At 37.1% G+C, this 21,029-nt stretch overlaps 1 protein-coding gene across 1 annotated transcript in view; it reads right to left on the bottom strand.

Annotated features, from left to right (window-relative positions):
* The window catches only part of TSHR (thyroid stimulating hormone receptor), a 47,132-nt gene that overhangs the window by 12,331 nt on the left and 13,772 nt on the right, over window positions 1-21,029 (bottom strand). The window contains exons 3-8 of the mRNA XM_005520211.3: window positions 20,744-20,818; window positions 12,594-12,668; window positions 11,369-11,443; window positions 8,556-8,633; window positions 7,497-7,565; window positions 269-346 (exon numbers count right to left, since the gene is read on the bottom strand). Of these exons, the coding sequence (XP_005520268.2) occupies window positions 269-346; window positions 7,497-7,565; window positions 8,556-8,633; window positions 11,369-11,443; window positions 12,594-12,668; window positions 20,744-20,818 (450 nt within the window). The remainder of the gene's footprint in view (window positions 1-268; window positions 347-7,496; window positions 7,566-8,555; window positions 8,634-11,368; window positions 11,444-12,593; window positions 12,669-20,743; window positions 20,819-21,029) is intronic.

Raw genomic sequence — 21,029 nt, 5'->3', positions numbered from 1 at the left:
CTTTAAAGTTTTATTTTCATTCTGTATTATGATTCCTAATTTTAGTGAAAAGTTCTTTGGAGGATTGTAGAATCAGACTGGAAGCCAAATAACATGAGGAAAAAAGAAGAGCATCAGAGGTAACTATTGTTCTGTCTAAAATTATTTTTTCCTCTCTTTTAATATCCTTTACATGTGAGGTACAAGAGTCTTTTTTTGTAGTAAAGAAATTGTAAAATAAACCAGTATTCTTTTTAAAGCTTTCTTTACTTGATTTTCACCTACTTACAGCAGTGTTGGTCCACTGTGCACTCCTAGAAATGCATCTTCATTGATGACTTTGAGGTATTTGTTCTTGTGCAGATAGCTGCAGAAACAAACAAAATACAGTGATTTGGAAGTAGTTATCCATAGGTTATCAAAGATCTGGAGTTTAATTGCCTACACAGATGTACAAAAGCAATATGTATAAAGGCCATCCATTCTCAACCACATACTGAAGCATAATCAGTTACTTTATTTTCTGTGTACCCATGAAACAAAATACAGGTTTGGTTTTTTTTGTTGTTGTTGTTTTTTTGAAAAGCAGTTAAATTCCTCAACAAATACTTTATTTTGCTAATTTATTTATTATCTTTGTTCCAAATTTTTTCTCTCACTGTCATACACAGTAAAAGGGCACATGCATACACACTGTATCTTCAAGTACATATGTGTGAGGATGAGGTGAAATAGTTTTGTTCTCTTTCATCAGAATGGAGTATGGGGAATTGCATGATGGAACACATCATGAACAAACAGGAAAAAAATTTCCTCTATGTTGTGAGTTCAATAAAATTTTTAAATGCTTTAAGATCTCCATAGTCAAGTGGAGGTTTCTATATATAGGCCAAAAGTTAAGATTAAAGTTTTGTTGTAAGAAGAGCAAGGAAAGAATAGGATGTTTGGTACCCCATTATATAAACATTTACAAGCTAGCTTGTGATACAGCTAGGAAGATAAAAAGTGCAATAGGAAGGTGGTCACAACAGATGTCAGAGGGTGACTTTGAAGTTCACAGAGTCACAGAATGTTCTGAGTTGGAAGGGACCCACAAGGATCATCAAAATCCAACTCCTGGCCCTGCAAAGAACAGCCCCAAGAGTCACACCATGTGCCTGAGAGTGCTGTCTAAACATTTCTGGAACTCTGTCAGGCTTGGTGCTGTGACAAGTTCCCTGGGGTGCCCGTTCCAGTGCCAAACTACCCTCTGGGTGAAGAACACCTTTCTAATATCCAACCTAAACCTCCCCTGACACAACTTCAGGCCATTCCCTCAGGTCCTGTCACTGGGTACCACAGAGAAGAGATTGGTGTCTTTCCCTCAGGAGGAAGTTGTACCTGCAATGGATCTCCCCTCAGTCTCCTCCAGGCTGAACAGACCCAAGTGACCTCAGCTGCTCCTTATACATCCCCTCAAGGCCTTCAACATCCAGCCCTCTTTTGGACATTCTCTAGTAAGTTTAATATCTTATATTGTGACCAAAACTGCTTCACAGTGAGGCCACACCAGTGCAGTGCAGAGCAGGACAATCCCTTCCCTTTCCCAGCTGGCAAGCCACAGTGCGGAAAAAATTAAGTGAAGATTCTAATCCTGCCCTGGTTGAAGTCATTGGCAAATTTTTCATAACATTCACTGGCTATAAGCTTATATTGATCACCATAGTGAGAAATGAGAAGTACATGCACTATCTGGGTTGCACAACAGAAAGTCTTAGGGAGCCAAATAATACTTCTGGCATGTTATTCATTGGACATTACTCATGCCTTAAGCCTTGTTTCTTACAGAGGAAAATAGTTTACATCACCTTCTCAGCTGTTGTTTGAAATAAGCTTTAATTCTTTATAAATATATGGCATCTAGCATCACCTGATGTTTGTGTTTTCTGAGAACTGATTTTCATATCCTGTAAATGACACACTATTGTTGTGAACATTTCCTTTTGTGTGCAAATTTCCTTATGATTTTTTTCTGCAAAACGAATACAAAAATTAAAACCAGAGCAACAGTTAAGAATTAATCCAAGATTTCAACATCTAGGTTGTAGTGCTGAAGGACACAAAAACCTGCTTAAGCTAATAAAACCTGTCTGCTTTAGTAACTAGACACTATTGTACAACCAGTTAATTGCTTGTCCAATTTTGAAATATTTTCCCCTAATGTTTGAGTGACTAATAAACCTGAAATATAATAGCTGAAATGCCTGATAAAAAAATCTTCCAAGTTACAAATAGAAACAGCTAGAGGCTTTGGGAAGTACAGAACCATGTGTTACTAAGGAGGGGCTGCAGTGTTAGCTGCCAGATTTCACATCAGTGAGTCAGACCCATCAGAATGTACAATTTCCTGATGTTAATTGGTTTCAGTTGTTTAAGCCCTTTTATTTTCATAGGTACTGCTTTTAAATGGAAGGAATAAGGCTTTGGTAAAACTAATTTGACAAAGAAAGCTTATGTAGAGTCAGTTCCTTCTGAAAGAGCCCTTAATCCTGTTGTTACTGATAGCTAAACGACACAGAATGCCATTTAAATTCCCTGCAGAAGAGAAAACCACAACAGTGGTATTGTTGTAGTTGATAGCCTGAAATGTATCTTTTCCCATCTTTTAGTTGTAATTCCCCCCCAGCTTCTCTTTCTCCTGTTTACCTGGCGTCAAGTTACCATGGTTACTGAAGTTTCTCTCCTCAGCCCCACGGCGAGAGGCCGGGTAGAGTAAAGAGAGGACCCCGCTGGCATTTCCAGCTGCTTGAAGTTTCTTTAGCCCAGGAAAGCACGGGGTTGGGAGAAGAGAACTCTTCTTTCCAACACGGAAGTTTGTAACTTTTTCCTGTCCCAGAATGCCTCTAAACTATGGAAGCTGAGAGGGCATGCTTACCTTGCCTTCCCTTTCTTTCCCCCCTGTGTTGCCAGGAAACCAAGCCCCCCCTCTCTCCCCCTCTGCCCCTCTGTATAGAATACTCCCACACCTTTGTGGGCATTTGAAGAAGTTGGTGTCTGTTATTTTTTATCTTGGCGTGTGTAACCTTGATTTGTAGAAAGTTTGTAAAATGTACTAACTGAGAAAATAATTGGTTCTTTCTCTGATGTTCCCTCCCTCCGAGAAACCCTGTTAAAAGAGACCCCCCAGACCCCAAATCCTTGGTCTCTCGTTCTTTGGATTCCCCTTCACAGAAATAAACTGTGGAATGCAAACCAGAGAGAGAGTCCCCCCCTGATTTCTTTACTCGCTCTATAGACTTGAATTCTTGAAGAAAATCAGTGAACCCCACAAACATATGCTGGCTCGAAACTCGAGTGAAGAGAAACCTCATCACTGAGCTAGCCGGGCCACACTCGAGAAGATCGAGTCATGGTATCAACATGTCTAAACAAATATTAGAAGTTTTAGAAATCACATAGTTGATGTATAATATCTAGCCTCAGTGGGGACACTAGAATAATCATAATTTTGTAGATTTGGTGGATGGCAATCAGATATACATGAATACCACAGTGCAAACTGCAGGAAATCTGTAGTAGTATAAGTATGGGCTCTGGAGTAGGAGATGCTGATGTTTTTGTAGTGCTGTAAGTAAATGAAGGCCCTTTTATTCATGTTTTTCAATCCAGTCAGAGCAGTAAATCACTTATACTTGTGTCTAACAGTCTCTATGGAGTCAGGGTCCAGGATAAGTGGGAAGAATATTGCATTAAGCCTCTACTGCACTAGAAAACACCATGACTGCAGGATTCTGAGCAGGACCTTCTGAGGGCACGAAACACTAACAGGACATTTCAAGTGCTATGTGAAACATATGCATGCAGCTGGATTATAAAATGAAGGTTAAAGAAAGGGAGAACAGGCCAAAAAGATGCATTGGTAAGTGAGCAGTACTAAAGATTCATCATAACAATTTTTCCACTCAATTGTTTATCTTAACTCTGAGCTATGCCAAGCATTATAAGTGAACCCTGAAAGTGTATACTAAAGTAAATACATTCTTTTGGAGTTTATTTTTGTGATTAGATTTTGAGATCACACACTTTCCACTTCAGTAATTTAGATAGTTCTGTGAAAGCTCATCAGAAATATATTTTGCCATTCACTGAAAATATTTTTTAAAAAACTCTTCTTTCCTCACCAGTTACCTTACAGAAATAAACACTGGTGCAGCAGCACTACTTTGCAGTTTATGGACTTTAATGATGGGTTAAGATGAGGGATTCAAGTGTCAGATGCATGCTTTTCAGTAAAAGTGTCATTCAGCCCTTAGTTCCTGGTTCCTTACTTCCCTGCTGTTATGAAACTTACACAGCAATACCGTGGTTTGCTGTTAAACACCGATCCTTGTTGGATTACAAGATCAACTAAGTAGTGCTATTATTCAGTATGATAATGGAAACCCTTTATCCATGGTTTTTCACCTATACCTGCATTAATGTTTTTGGCCCCCTTTGATTACGTAGGCATTTTAATACTGCAAGAGTGGTAGAAAGGCATAATGCATAGTAGAAGAAACCCCCCAGGATTCCCAAAATGTTTTCTGATACATGGATGGAACATGAAGTCTTTGAATAATTTGCCAAAAATTTATTATTGTTTTTGATTGTTTTGCTTAGTTACTTATTTTTGTCCTTGAGATAATCATTCAAAACACATTCAAATTTCCCTCACCTTTTTTCTGTTAGTTTATTTTTCTTTCTCTTTTTGTTAAATTCAAATGCTCTTTGATCAGACCCAGAGAAAAAGAGGTACTTCCTTGACTATACAGTGGTAGATAAACAGGAGTTCAAATTAGAAATGTCAGAAGAGAGAAAATGAAATACTTGCCTCTTACATTAACTTAATGCTACTGCTAGAAACAGCAAATCTCCAAGCTTGCACTTAGCAAAATTATACTTTATCCTGTCATATGGTAACCAAACTACTTCAGAAAATTAGTTTAGATATTTCAGTGTAGTTTATCAAACAGATAAAGGCTTTACCACTCATGTTCAGCTCCTTAGTTTGGCTTGTACATCTTGAGTAGTGCTCTCCTCCACGTAAATGTCATATGATTTAATTAGGAGAAAAATGTTTGTTGTAATAAACCATTTTTACTGCTGGTAGATAAACCCATGAACATAAATCTAGTTTTAGTTATTGTGTTGGTTGGTTGTTGTTTGTTTTTTCTTTTTAAATTTCATTGACTAGTGCATCATAGCCAGTCTCTGGTAGGATTCACTTAGGATCATAAATCACAGAACATAAGTTGGAAGGGACCCATAAGCCTCACAGGGTCCAACTCTGTAGCCCTTGTAGGATGACAAAAAACAAAATTGTGACTATGACCATCATCCAGACACAATTTGAACTCTGACAGTATTGGTGCTGTGGCCATTCCCCTGGGGAGCCTGTTCCATGACTGACCACCCTCTTGTTGAAGGACCTTCATCTAACGTCCAACTGAACTTCCCGTGATGCAGGTTCCTTCTGCTCTCTTATCTCCTACTGCTGGTAACCAGAGAGAGATCAGCACGTGCCACTCCACTGCCCCCCTTGAGGAAGCTGTGGGCTGCCACAAGATCACCCCCTCATGCTCCTCTTCTCCAGGCTGAACAAGCCAAGTTACCTCAGCCACAAACAAGACTACAGCCACCAAGCCATAGGTCTTGCCCTCAAGGCCTTTCACCATCTAGACTGCTCTCTTTTGGATACACTTAAGGGTTTGATATCCTGCTCATATTGTGACAGCCAAAACTGCCCCCAGCACTCGAGGTGAGGCTGCCCCAGTGCAGAGCAGGACTATCCCCTCCATTGCCCAGCTGGCCGTGCTGTGGCTGATGCACCCCAGGACATGGCTGGCACTCCTGGCTGCCAGGATGTGCTCAACTTGCTGTCAGCCAGGACACCAAGATCTACTTCTGTGGGGCTGCTCTCCAGCCTCCCACTTTGTATGTATAACCAGGATTACACCATGTCAGATGAAGAATCCAGCAATTGTTCTTGTTAAATTTAATATAGATGGTGATTGCCTGGCTCTCAAGTCTGTCCAGGTCTCTCTGTAAAGCCCTCTACTCTTGGCCTTAAAAAATACTTACATATCTCTAAAGGATACTAATTACAATTTTTTATTTTCTAAAAATAAGCAAACAGTATCTACAGAGACTAGCATCTGCTAGTGCTAGTGCTAGTGCTAGTGCTGTCTGCTTCTCTACTTCCCAGTTCGATAAAGCAGATGTTTAGGAATCCAGATCTTCTAAAACTAGGTTTTCATTTGATTCTTTAATAATAATGAGCATTCCAAAGATGACAGAAGTAATAGCACCTGCATACTGCATACCTGCATGTGAGAGAAACATTTTTTAAAAATTGCTGCAGAATAGTATCCAACCTGTGTTTTGTCATAATGTAAGAAATGGAAGAGCCAACACAGTTCATATATTGGATAAGGCTTGGAAAGTTTCTGAGTATTGCTGCATGCCACTTAGAGGGATTCAATCAAGACACTGGCTTTATTTTGCCATATTTTACATCTTGTGATTTCTCTGGGCACTAGTACAAACACTGTGTCACCCTGGAAGACTTATTTTTTCATGTGAAAGTTTAAAGTAACTGAACTAGTGTGAATGAAATCAGATCTATTCCAGATCTTTGGTTTAACTCAGACCTTTCAGACTTTAAGACATCTAGCTAGCTGCTAAGATAAAATAGGCAGTTTGGAAAGATTAGGACCATGTGAAGGATGCTCTTATAGAATTCTTACAGAATTTAAGCCTAATTTAAAATAAAGTACTAAAAATAATCTTATCTATTTTCATGTCTCTCTGGTTAATTTAAGAGCCCATGATGAAGAAATCCCTTTACTTGTGAGAGTGACAGACTCTTTGATCAAGCCTCTGTAGGACAAGAGTAAGCTTTGCCAATGTGAATGGAGTCTCTAGAATTGAGATTTATTCTCTCTTAATGATTGAGGCAGATGGTTTTGGGTATGATGCAAAAATGATATTCACTCACTAAATATTATTTTTTTCAGAAAATACAGCATGAAGTTGCAGGGAAATATGAAATGGTTGATTCATGCTTTTGAGATTTGCATCTCATTTCCAGTGTAAGTGGCTGGTTCCTCTGAGTTGCTCCCAGCATCTTACACCACTCTCTTTTTTGCAAGAGATACCTGTAAAAGAACTGCTACCATTATCAGTGCTATACTTACTAAAGGAAACATTCTGGTTGAAAAAAAAAGCATAATTATCTTCCAAATTGTCTTAGAAAAGTTTTACTGTAGCTTCAAACCAGAACAAAACTCACGGTGGAATTACTGGCCATGATTTTAATTACTGGCCATGAAAGCACACTGTAAAAGACATTAAGCAATGATATTGTTATTGCTGGCTGAAATTAACATCCTCTCTTTGTTCCTCAAAAGTAATTAAAATAAGATACGTTTTTCAGAACTCAAGTAAACAGAAAAACTTGGGTTTTTTCTTCTGAAAGAAGAGAATTACCTGCTACTTACATAGCATCCAGATTTGTCCCATTAAAAGCATGGCCTTGAATACGGGTAAAACCATTATTGTAGAGTTTACTGCAAGCAAAAAAGAAATTACATCAGTGTATTTTGGGCTGCTTCAATACATGAATACCTAACATCTTATGCATCATTTTTCTTTGCAACAGCACATTTATGGTTGGGTTAATTTTAATCTCTTGAAGAAGCAGTAGTTACTGTGCAAGGTCAAACAAATGCCAGAAGTGTTCTTGAGTGCACCTCATCGAGGATACCACGTGACAGGTGTGCAATCTTCTACCTCTTCTTACAGCAATGATAGACTAAACCACTTTGCTATAATTTTCCCACACTTAAATAAAAGCAAGGAAACAAAATTCTGCTGTGACTGATTAAGGAAGGCTAAAGGAACTAACAACTAGCTAAAAAGGTCTGATTCTACTATCAGGCATGCCTTACATTTTTAGAATTAAATTTTTTACTCTCTTAGAGCAAAATAACTTTTTTCTAGAATTTCTTTAGAATTCATCTGTTCGCATTCTAATGCTCTTCCTCCCAGTTCAGGTCATAACTTATTACAGTAATTTCACTCCCATCAGCCTTCTTTTTTGTGGCTCACATTGACTTGCATAACTGAACTTTATTTAACAATTTTCTTTCAAATATGACTCTTCTGATGTTTGCCATCCATTAGTTTCCATGGTATGTACCACTCAGGTTGCAAAAAAAGTTAGACCCGGTTATAACCCTGCTGTAGCTTTACAGGGGGAGAGCATTGCAGACTTTCTCCTTTGATTTTTTTTTTTCAAATATAACCATTCTCTGGCCACTAGGGTCATAGAAAAACAAAACCACTTTAGTCAAGCCAGCTTAAAGAAAAGAGCAGGACTGATTGAAATAGCTGTCAAAGTACAGAATTTATGCAAACTACAATATTCATTCTGTCTGTGGTCTTTCTCCATTGCAAACTACTAGAGAGTAAGACGGGAATCATTTTATTTTTAAATATTTTGCTGTATGCATTACCAGAGAGGTAATTGCCTTGTGACTTAAACTGGAAGAACTTACAGGGTGAGAGATTCATTACAAAGCCCGTGGAAAGCATTTGCAGGCACTGAAGTCATATAAGGATTATCTGCAATTTCACTGAAAAAAGTCAAAATATCACAATCAAACATCTGCCCAACAGAGCGTCTGGCAAACAGCTTTGTTATTAATTGTTCTCTGCCTTGATAATAAATAGAAGTTTAAAACATAATTATTTAAATAAATTAATTTTAATGTATTTTAATATTAATAGATTATAAAATAAATAACATTGCCACACTTATTATATTATAAATTTTAATTAATTTATTTGAATAAATAACTTTAAAATAATAACCATTTAGTTATATCTAAGGCCAGAAGATACATGTAGGAGGAAGAATTGAGCATATTCCAGCACCCAGGAAGACAGCTGGTGAGGTAAATGGGTTTTGTAGCTCTGGTGAGGTGTGCCAGCCTGTGTGATTATAGTGGCTAATGGCACAGACAGGTCCCTGGTCTCATGAACCAGAGAATTAGCAGAGTGAATTAGCATTAGCTGTGGTGTCAGTTGAACAACCCAAGTGGCTTTAATTAAGAGAGCTAAAATTCTGCTCTCTAAATGCAGATATGAGATAATACCTTATTCAGGACAGAGGCATTTTACTTTACAGAAGTGCATCTAGCGCATCTCTTTCACTAGTAAGTGAAATTACTTCCTGATTCTTCCCACCTCTTGTCCAAAGGAGTATTTCACTACTCATTTCTTAAATACTTACTTTTACTCCTACTCTTCAGTCTTAGTAAGTACAATGTATCTTCAGACCAAAATTCTCTTGTAACAAAAGGGAGAAAGGAAAACTAAAGAGATTGATTACTATTACTAAACTGGAGAAAGGAGAGAGGAAAAAGCTGGGAGAAGCAAAGGGCAGAGCAAAGTCTTTGACTGCCCTTTTTCTGATTTTTCCTGAATAACATTATAGTCCAGAAATGAAAATATTTTGCAAAGTTTTCTTTTTCTTCAGCTTGTGGATTAGGTATGGCCTAATAAGGCCCACACATAAAGTCCATGGGCTGTGAAGTCCTAACAATTACCCAGGTGCCAGAAATAACTTCATTCCTTTTCTGTGCTCCATTTGTGTATATATATGTGCTAACACTGAGCAGTACTATAACCATTTTCATTCCAAGTAATTTTCACTGATAGGTGGTTTCCACCACAAGTTATTTGGGTTTGACATTTTGCAGATTTGTTCATTTTTTCTAAGTAAATGTTTACTTTTAAGTTGCTTGACCTCAAATGCAAATAGTGATATAATGAATGGATTTCTCCCAGCTATACCTTATTCAATATTTAGAAACCTGTTATTTTTCAAGAGCATTTTTTTCTTGATGGAAGAAACATAAAGTCTTTCACTGAATAGCAATATTTGGAAATATATATCATAGAACTATCTTCCTTGAAAGTACAGGTCCATTCTTTAAAAACTCTGTGCAGCATATAAAACCTATATTTATTTTTTGTTATTTATCACTATAAAAAAAAAAAAAAATCAAGGCAGAAGTTAAACAATGTTTGGCTTTCTGCCACTTAGAAAGGCACTGAGTTAGTTGGATGTAAGAACACAGACGGTTGTTTAAGCTGCTTTGTTTCGTCTAGCCTGTTCAATTCCTGGTCCTCTCTACTATGTACAAGTAGATCTAGCAGAGTTTTCAATGATCTTCTGGTCTTTTGAGAAACTCCCTAATAGCTTTTAAGATGTAGTTATATCTCACTCAGAGCTCTGACTGACTCAGGTTTCAATATTGGGGGCCTACAGCCAAGGTGAATGTGTGTTAGAACAAAGCTTATCTCTGATCTCAGAAGATCCCTGGAAGGGAAGATCTCATTGCTTCCTACAGGTCTACACTTCTTAGCAGAACAAGCAGCATTTCTCTATTTCTCTATTGCTCTGAGGTTCATCTTGCCAGTGGCAGACCATGAATGCAGTGGGAATGGACCCTTCCTGACCAAAAACACAACACTGAAACAACTCCTGCAGTAGATCATCTATCACATCTTTGCAAATCACCTTCTAACATAACACTTCTCATTTTTAATTGCCTTTTGCATAGGCCATCCACCATTCAAGCCTCTTCCAGCTGAAAACTGCTACAATATAAGATTTCTAACTCCTCTCTGGGACCAAGAAATGGCCTTGTGTCAGCCTGCAAGTCTTTATCTGAGTTACTCTTCCTCCTCCTCAGCTTGATTACATTACAAAATTCTAACTTAGATTAACACAGATGAATGTTGTCTTGCTTCTAAAATACCAAGAAACTCCTGCTTATTTTAGAGCTCAAAGCAGAACTCTTTGTTTCTGAAATACCTTTAAGGATAATAGTGGAAGACCTCCTTGTCTCCATTAACATTCCCATTCTGTTTCTTCAAGAAATTGTTCTGCAGTTTGCTTCACCATCCCAGCACAAATTTGTTAGAATTTTGATAGATGACTTTATGTTAGCAGAATGTACACCAGCTCAGGTCCTGTGTGTCACACTATTCTGACTTCATGTTAATTCATGGATTGCAGAGACATTGCAAAACTAAGAACAAAATTAAAACAAAGGGCCTGTAGAAGTTGTGTATCATGAATGTGCTGTGTGTCCATGTCTCTAATTCATGTCAAAAGTATAGTGCTAGGTGATGTGGCATTTTCCAAATTTGGTGCTAATGATCATTGAAATATTGCTTAAGGAAAACTGCTTTGTCAGACTTAAATGATATTTTTCTCAAAACCAGAAACCTTCATTATACATTTTCATGTGGTCCGAGGATGGCTATATTCTAACCAGCTGTGAGGAGAGATACTTACAGCAAAAAATTCACATCAAATGAATAGATTTTGTTAAGGGCTGGAAATACTTTGAGTCCAGTGTTAAAAATACCACTGCAAGAGAGTAGAAACAGAAAGATTTACTGCATCACTGAACAACAACAAACAATGTATTTAAAGTTCAACAGGGCAGGATGGTTATTGCATCCTCTCTATTTCAGTCAATTCATTTATAATCAAGTGTCCAAAACAGAAGGATGCAAAAACAATATAAAAAATTCAAAATACCAGACTAACGATAAATTACAGAATCTAAAAAATGAGAACACAGACTAATAAGACAGCCAGGGAGATCTGCAGAGGGAAGCATCTTGTGAGGTTGATAGGAAGAAAATAATTAAAACTTTGGTTTATTTTAACTTGAGAAATTAAGGCTGCTTCAGTTAATAGTCTGGATCCCCAAAGCCTCTGTCTTTCATTGAGACTAAGAGCTGTTCATATAGCTGTAAAAAAGGAAACCATCTTAAAATGTGATATGCTTAAAGCCCCTTCTTTATGAACACCTGTAGAGTGAAAATAATTGTAGTTCTCATTTTTTAAAACTATTCTCCTGAAATGAAATTTTTTTACTACTTTCTTTTTTATTGCTTTCAGATCTATAGGAAAAACCTGGTCAAATATTTCCTCCTTGCCACTGCCCCCACCACACACACACACACAGAGGCCTTTCTTTCAAATATTACTAAAAATCACAGAAGTTTCTTTGGAAAATCATGGGAAATTTTCATGACTTCTTTCTTCCATAGAAGTCATATGAAATCAGGCATCTATGAGCTTTTCACATTTTGCTAACAGGTATGATTTAAACCTGTCTGTAATTGTCTAGTAAATACTAAAGATATGTATATATCTGTTGTGTCCCTTCTTCCCACTATTTCCTACAAAAACGGAGTAAGACAGCACTTACCATAAGAAAAGAACTAGCTGTGGAATTTTGCCAAGAAATATTAGTGTATTCTAGATATTTAATGGATGAGAGAAATGGGAAAACTACTGATGAATTTGTGAACATGTTTTCCTTTCTCACAAAAGTAGTAAGAGTTCCAGCCACTACCCTTGCTGGCTTTCTGTCATTAGAATAAAGCAACAGGGAAAAACACAGCAATCAGTTCCAAAATCAATTGCAAACTAACAAAACTGCTATAATGTAAAGAGTCATCTGTGAGATTTAAATATCAGTTTGTTACAGGTACTAAATACTTACAGGTATTTCAAAAGTGGGAGGTTCTTAAAGGCATCTGCATCTATGTAATCCAAGTTTCTAAGATTTCGAATTTCACTGTAAAAAGGGAGGAACATTGATAATTGATATTTAATGACTTATCACAACAAAAATCAGCAATGTTAAAATGAAGTTTCAGGGATCTAGTTCCTGCAGCAAGCTTTTTGTACTGGCCAGCACTAGCTTAAGACCAGAGCAATGTTACAATGATGCAATCATTCCTGGGGACTGGCCTGTTGAAGCAAGGGGGTAAGAAGAAATTCTCAGTATTGAGGTAGATTCAGCAGACCTACCAATTTTCATATTTTATTAAAAAAGCGCTCCCCCATCATGTGCAATTTTAATTTCTTGGACTCTTTACTGTTTCCATAAGGATATGGATGGTTTTGCATGTTTGCTTCTATTTCTTTACCTTAAATCAGCTCTGGACACTGGCCTCATAACACTGCTGAAACAGCTCTCAGCCTTTCTTAAAACAGAGATGATATAGAAAGAAGGATGCCAGGCTTCCTCCTGATGCTAGCAGTGGAGCAATGGGTCTGAAGAAAACACTTCTAGCTTCTTATACAGAGAAATTTGATAAAGATGACAGATTTTGATGGCATGGTGGTGCAGGTTACGTGGGTATGTTCCAGCCTTAAGTCAGTCAAAGTGCTGCTACTGGACAGAGACATAATGGGCAGAAACCAGTAGTATTTCTCTCACCATGGCCTTACTGTGCTAAGTAACTTATATAAGAATCAGAAAACTGGGATTTAAGACTACCTCTGCCTTTAGAATTGTTTTAATAGTTTGTTTCAATAAAATTAATCCAGATAAGTTGTCTAAGAAATGGAAGTAGGAAAAGACACAGAAGTTAGTAGATAAATCACAATGTAGACACTGGTACAAAGACTTCAAACTCTCCATATATTGTTGTACTGACAAAACAGTTCTGCTTCACCTTTCAAGTCATCAGTTTTCACTCTGTTTGCTAAAACACTGCAGGGAAATGAGGATTTACCTTTTACTTGCATGTTAAACTGATGTAATAAATTGCTTTAGTACTGCTACTGTAGTGCTGTATTTAACTATTCTTCACATCTGTTAGCTACTTTGAACTGTAGTTGTATTCCTGTATTTAAAAGAAATTCTCTCAGTGTCAGTTTCTTGCTTCTCTCCAATTATTTTATTAGTTATGTAGCTATCACATTCCTAACAGTGGAATTTGCTTCATAAACATTAACTGACATGTTTTTTCCATCACTGACTGTTTTCAAAATGTTGGACTTGTGAGCTTCCTGGCCTGATACTCCTCTGTGAACCGAGGGAATATTCCAGGGAAAGTCTTCAGTTGAGCCTTTAGCCTGGAAATGGATAGTGCATTGGAGTATCAAAGAATCATCAGGTTTTGTTTTGTTGCTATTCATAGCATTCTGCGTAAATTATTTGGATGAGGGTACTGGAAATAAGAATTCAAAATCAGCAGTTGGTACTAAAATTAAAAGAACAAAATAATGTAATATACAATTTTGATTTATTAAGTAATTGGGCCATGAGAGGACATTTGCTGATTAAAAAAGGCAAATGAAAAACTAATTAATCTGGGAATAAAATATTTTAAACAGCCAGATGAGATGGTACAGTAATGAGAGAAAATCTTAAATAATGTGAGTGAGGGAATCAATATGATTCAACTAAACATTGGGGAAAGGTTTATATCCCTGCTGTTCAATTTTCTTGAACTGGTAATGTTTGGATTAAAAAAGATGTATTCTTTAATATATACTGTATTTATACTTGTATTTCATCCTACACTTTGTATTACACTTTGTATTAAGAGGTATCTTAAAGCCCAAAAGGAAGAAAAGCAGCCAGGCTTAGAAGTGTCTAGTCAAAACAGATGAGAGAAGTATAAAAATAAAAGGTGATTTAACAAAAGTGACTGCTACGCTTAAGAAAAATTGAGGATAGGAATCCAATTTTTCCTGATTCTAGTCCAGTCAAATATGCCTCCTGCATTTGACTGGCCTGAATATGTGGTCTCTCATTTTATCTAGGTGAAAAAGAGCAAGATCCTGTGTGCCATGGATAAATGTAGGTAACACCAAAATGACCATGACACAAAGCTGAAGTGCAAAGAGTAGATTTATTCCATCATCTTTCTGGCTGGAAAATTAAAACAAGTAGAGACATAGACTGCTAGGCTCATATATTAGCAGGGGCAAAACACAATGAGTTCTGAGTCCTGCCTTACATATCAAAGGGGGACTGGAACATCTGCAAACCTTCACCAGGCTGTGTTTTACAATCTCCTCACTTCTTATCTCCTTTTCCTGCTTATAAAGAGGCCCCAAGCCTATAAGAAGAATGTTTTTCATCTTTCAAAATTTTTTGTTATCTTGTGAGAAAATTTCGCTTCTTTAGTGGACAAAAAACAACCAAAAACAAAAACAAACAACAAACAGCAAAGAACGAACAAAAACACATGAATTCTCTGATGCTGTTTTCTAACATCTCCCAGATGCAAAATTGGTCTCTGAATTAAAACAATTCTAATCCAACTTATTTTTCTCTCTTTTCTAATCCTTTCCTCCCCACAGATCTTCAAATTCATTTCCATTCATGGACTGTGCTGCTGCCCTTGTTTTAAATACTCAAACATCCTTAGTCTTAGAGTACTGGAAGGAATTCCTCCCTAAAATCACAGATTTGAAGGATATCTATTGCTCCATTGATATTGGAGCCTATGAAGTTAAGACTGTAAGGAGAAAAGAGATTTGAATAGTTCTGATCTCATCAATTAACAGAACAAACTGCATTTCACAATTTCTTTTACAGTAATCAGTCATGAGTAATATACTCAAAGATGCATAAATGTTATATGATCCTAATTTTTAAACTGCAATCAAAAGACTGTTATAATGTAAAGATTAATCCCAAAAGGTCCATAAAGATAGAAGAGCAAGTTGATTATCAGTAAATTCATTAATCAGGGTTTGAACTTTTATCATTTATCTTCTATGAGTTAGTGAGTTGACAATACTGAAACTTGTGAACTTAAAAATTACAGTTCTTTGAAAAGCAGCTGTCGGAAAACTACCAGTAGTTTAATCTGCCTAAAATATAGATAATGCCAAAGAATATACTTAAAATGCGTAGTAAGTTAGTTCCCAGATATCTCACCATCTATGAGAGCTGATTCTACATTACTTTGGAAATGCAACTTTGACACACTCTACAAATAGAAGGATCATGGCATACAGCAGTGTTACAATCCTGAGTCCTTCTGGGCATTAAGTGCTTTTAAGATACAAGAAAACCTGAGACAGTTAGTAGGCATTTTTGTTGACCATTGATGCAAAAATGCAAAAGGTGTACTGAACAAACATTTCACTTTGCAGTCCTAACTAAAATTACTTAGAGATGCTCATTAAAAAAAAAAAAAAAAAAAAAAAAAAGGATGCTGCTACTTACCCACAAGCTAAGATAATTATTTGTGGAGTATTTACAAAAGTATTCAGAGTTGCTTTACAAACTCTACTCTATTCTTGGAAGTACAGAAACCATTTGAAATTTTAGTTCTGGCACTCAGACTAGGAATTAAAAATGTGCTAGGTTCACAATCAAATCACCACCTACCTGACTGTCCAAGAACAGCAATTCACTTTTCCTTTTTAATGAAAATACAAAAAAATTTTATCACATCCAGAATGGATGTGCAGAGAAAGTCACTTGATGTTATAAAGATATGTGTCAAGACTTAGAAATAACTATGAACTTATATTTAGTTGCAAAGCTATAACTACTTTCAAATCCAAGTGAATCTAAAAATGAAACTAATAGTAAGAACTATTCAAATATTAGTCTTATTAATTAATTGAGACATATGTTTTCCAGCTAACTTTTCAGAAAGGTTAAGATGCTATTTAGAATCCTATCTGAATTTGGTAACATTAAAAGAAGCACAAACATTTACATATTTAAGTGGAATCTCAATTTCATTTCCCAGACATGTTTTTCATACCTGCCTTGCAATATTGATACATTCTTGAGTCTGTTTAAGCCCAGAATTCAGAAATTGCAAATCTGGCTTTAGAGTACCAATATAGCCACATTATGCTGAGATACTTACAAAGACTAAGAATATCCAGGTCAGCAATTGTGAAATGTTTGAAATAAACTTTTTTTTCATTCTCTTGTAATAACCTTTCTACCTTCTGGGACTTAGTTTGTCTGTAGCTACCTTAGCTTCTCTCCCTTGTACATCTACTTCCATGTTTTATTCTGCCCCTGCAGCCAAACCCTCCATGTTATTTCATCTGCGTGCACCTGTTTAAGCCTTTGCACCCCTGGCACCAGAAAATTGGCTTAGGCTCCCAACAACCTACTCCCTACCTCCAGACTGCAGACCTTAACAAGATTTTTTTTGCACAGCACTTATCCCAGCTCTGAAAGTCACTGCAGGTACACAGCATTCCTCCACAAATCTCTTCAGTCTTCCTCTCCAGTTGCTTGTCTTTTCTTCCTGCAGCGCTGTATCCCATGGCCTGGCACCACAAGCTGTCCAAGAGAAGTGAAGCCCTGGCCCAGAGGATGGTGGGGCTGCCCTGGCCCTTGGCTCCATCTCCCTGCAGAGCTGGAGAGTGCTCCCCCACCAGCTCTTCAAATGACATCACATATATGAGGAGAAGCCACTTGAACCATAACCTTTGGCCTTGTTCCCAAACGCTGAGAGGGCTTTTTATGTGGTTGTGTAAGAGGAGAATGCTTTACGAGTTAGAAGAGAGTAGGGAGAGACCAGGGGAGGTGAGCCAAGACACAGAGAAAGAAGGAAAAGAAAGAATGAATTTTTCTGAGGTTATGTTTGCAGGAATGTTTCCCTGAGAAAGAGAGACCTAATTACAACAGGTTTTTATTTAGTGTAATGTTACCAGGCTTCAGCCCTACTAGTAAGGCAACTACACAGAGACACTGACTGCTAATCAGACCCTTTCACAACTAAATTTACAAAAAATACATACTTACGTAATTGTATGAGACAACCAGTTCTGAATTCGTAAACAGACATACTTAAAAAAGGTTAATACAAAAAGAGGAAACAAGAAACTTTTGGGAGACCAATTTAACAGAACTGGGGAGGAAAAAAACCAGCAAAAGTTTGTTCCTTATTTACATCTTCATAGAGTGGAAATGTTACCATTAATTACCAGAAAAATGAGATGTGGCTCATTAAAATAGAGCAGGTGATCAGTATCCTTAGTTTGCAAAAGTTGCTCTGTACTTGAAAGGCATGGATGCATAAAAATATGACCTATTCTTAAAGAGCTGAGGAACAGAAAGGAACAGAAAGTCAGGACAGAGGCACAGGAACCAAATAAGGAGTGAGAAAATGGGCTGCTGAAGATCAAGGCTGAAGTGCACTAACAAGCTTGGCAGACAGATCATGATGAACAGAGGATGCCTATTCACATAACACTTGGCTTAAAGCAAAGCATTAGTTCCTCCCTTCCACAAACACTGGATTTTCTCTTAAGAAGTTCTTATGTCTAAAAACAAATGTTTTGAAAATGAAACTGTGTGTATAAGTTTCAGTTAGGGTAAAAAGACTATTTACATAAAGCTGCACTTCATGAAAATTAAAAGAAAAACAAGCTGTAAAAATAAAACTCTGTGAAATGACTTTTCAAAACTGTTAGAGTAATCTCAACCTCCTTTAAAATACTTTGTGATAATCTTAACCTAGTATTATTTTAGCAATAATACTTTAAAAATACTATGTAAATGGAGAGCATTAAATTAATGCATAGCACAAGATACAAATATCCCTGTATAATCCAGTTGTTTGGAAAGTAAATCAAACTCAACAGTGATAATAGTTATCACAGATATAGTTAAAACAACCCATAAAAATGATCAAGTCTATATGCAACTTATAGCTTTCTTTCACAGCTTATATGCAGCTGTCTAACTTGCCAGATGCCTGGATATTCCCTGATTAAATCATACACGTGCCTTACTTCCAAACATTTTATAAACCTGGTAAGCACTTCTGAGTGTGTGAAGGTGGCCCTTCTTTGTGGGCTATCTGTAAAAGCCCGGGGTTTTCCTATAACTTTTGTGAGCAGAGTTCTGATGTCTTGTCCTGAGTAGTAATTTTGGCTTTTGTGCAGAAAAAAACCCCCAAAATATATTCTGTATGTCTGTGTACAGTTTCTCTTTTTGCAGTGTTTTTTTGCAAGAAGTTTAAGGGGTCCCACATTACCATACCCCTGTAGAGTGGAGCAGGAAACATTCTCTCCATGCCCTCCCCAGAGCCTGTGCCAGAGGTGACATGAGAGTAGGTGCCTGTGAACTCTGCTACACCTGCAGAGACCTGCAGCTTCCCGGCCATGGACAACACATCCAGGCCTGGAGGCTGCAGTGGGTGGGATAATGCACTGACTTTGGAGCCTTCTGGAGCTTTTTATCTTTAATTTCTAATAAGGTGAACCACAAAAGAAGTACCATATGAGGAATTTGTAGTGCATATTGGCAGATGCTTTATTCATTGCTGATAAAATGTGCTGCCAGTAAATATTTCATTAAATGTTCATTTGTGTTAAATAAGAAATTTTAAAGAAATGACAACTAAGGAAGAGAGAACGTGGACATGACAGGCTTGGGAAAAAACTTCTACAGAATAGGGAATGGTATTATAACCAAAGGTAAGTACTGAGATCACACTGAAGCCTTGCTGAGAAACTCAGAAATACTACTGGAGCATGTTGTTGGCCTGAAGTAGATCTCAGGATCCTGCACTCTGCTTCTAGATATGCCAGTCAGGTTCTTGTTCTCTTAGAGGAGTCACCTACACTTTCCAGCATTAGTTTCTCTCTTTATTTTAATTAAAAATAATTACATTTTTCTCCTGTAACTTTGTTAGTCTTTCTGATTCACACTGTGTAAAGTAAAAGGAAAAAAAAGCATAGAAAATACAGCAGTGTTAAATCATCATCTAATTCAATCTCCTTCTCTGAGTGAAGATTAACTAGATCTATGGAATTTATGATCATACAGCCTTAAAGGCCTGCAGTGGTAGAGACAATGTCTCCAGGAGAACAATTCTAGTGTTTATACCAGCCATAGGAATGCATTTGCTAGAGGCTGTCATGAGCCTCATCTAATCTACTTCAACATTATTTTACTTTTTCAAACAGAAGTGTGAAAATGGGTGGTAGCTTTCACCTCTTGCTACAACCTTAAAAAATAATTCTTCCTCTGGCATGTTTTCTTTCTGGACACAAAAGATTTTTCTCTCTGACTGTTTTCTGGATCCATGGTGACCAACAGTGCTCTCCCATGGAACAACTGCAAACAAAAATCTCTGAAATACGCCAAACTGTAATTCAGCTGAGCTCTACAACAGTGGCACAATTTTCAATCCCTCCTTTGGATCAGTAATGGAAACATGGAAGTGTACCAAATACAGGATGGATCCTATGGAACTCTCTATTCAATACATTACATTCTCATTTTGACAGGGTCCTGATGGATGACAAGAATTCTCTGGATGCACCCTACCAGTTCTGTAAGTGCTCTTGGAGTGTCACTTGGTATGGATTGGTCAGAACATGAGAACAAAAATGTATAGAAGCAGTTCCCAGAAGCTTTTTTCCATAATATTCTTGTTCCATTTAATAACCATATAAACACTCTTCATTTTACTAATGCGCTTTCAGAATGGTCACTTACTCTTCATGTCTGCAGCTAGTGCCATTTTGCTCTGTGCTTTGATCCTTCTGATTTTATTTCTGATGTTTATATTACTGTTTTACACTTACATGCAGTAAATTGACATTAATAGCTGCCATTTTATTTCAACTTGACATCAAGCTCATGATACAGTCCCACTAGTTTTTCACTACATTTACCTGCATTTCTATGGGAAGATACAGAAGAACAAGGGAACCAAAAAGATGTATGGAAAACAAGCACAATAAAATAAGCTCAAAAAAGAGACTAACTCGCTCCACATTATGGAGAAAGGAAATGAGAAAAGGAATATTTAGCTACATAAGAGACAGGAATGATAAACATCATTATGTATGTTGTTTCCACACATTCCAAATTTATCTCATCACTGTATTCATTTATTTAATTACAGTACTTACATGTGAGTGACTTTGCTTAAACTGTTGAAGGAATGGGCCTCCAGACTCTGAAGGGTTTCATCTATAGAGATGTAACTAAACACCAGCAAACAGAAAAATAAAGAGGTCTCAAACACTGGGAAGCCACAGCTAGTCCCTGTCATGCCCCTTCATTTGTCATCTCATTATTTTTCTCATCCAGCTATGATGACATGCAGAAAGAGCCTGGGAACACAAGATTTAAATCAGATCAACACGGCAGCAGCCACAAGGCCCTCTCCCAGGCCTTCTTTTTTTTTTCTTCTCC

Source organism: Pseudopodoces humilis, chromosome 7 (assembly GCF_049639895.1).
Source record: "Pseudopodoces humilis isolate 2021_Gansu_Grassland_sample_001 chromosome 7, ASM4963989v1, whole genome shotgun sequence".
NCBI classification, from domain to species: Eukaryota; Metazoa; Chordata; class Aves; order Passeriformes; family Paridae; genus Pseudopodoces; species Pseudopodoces humilis.
This window is presented reverse-complemented; position numbering and strand designations above follow the sequence as displayed.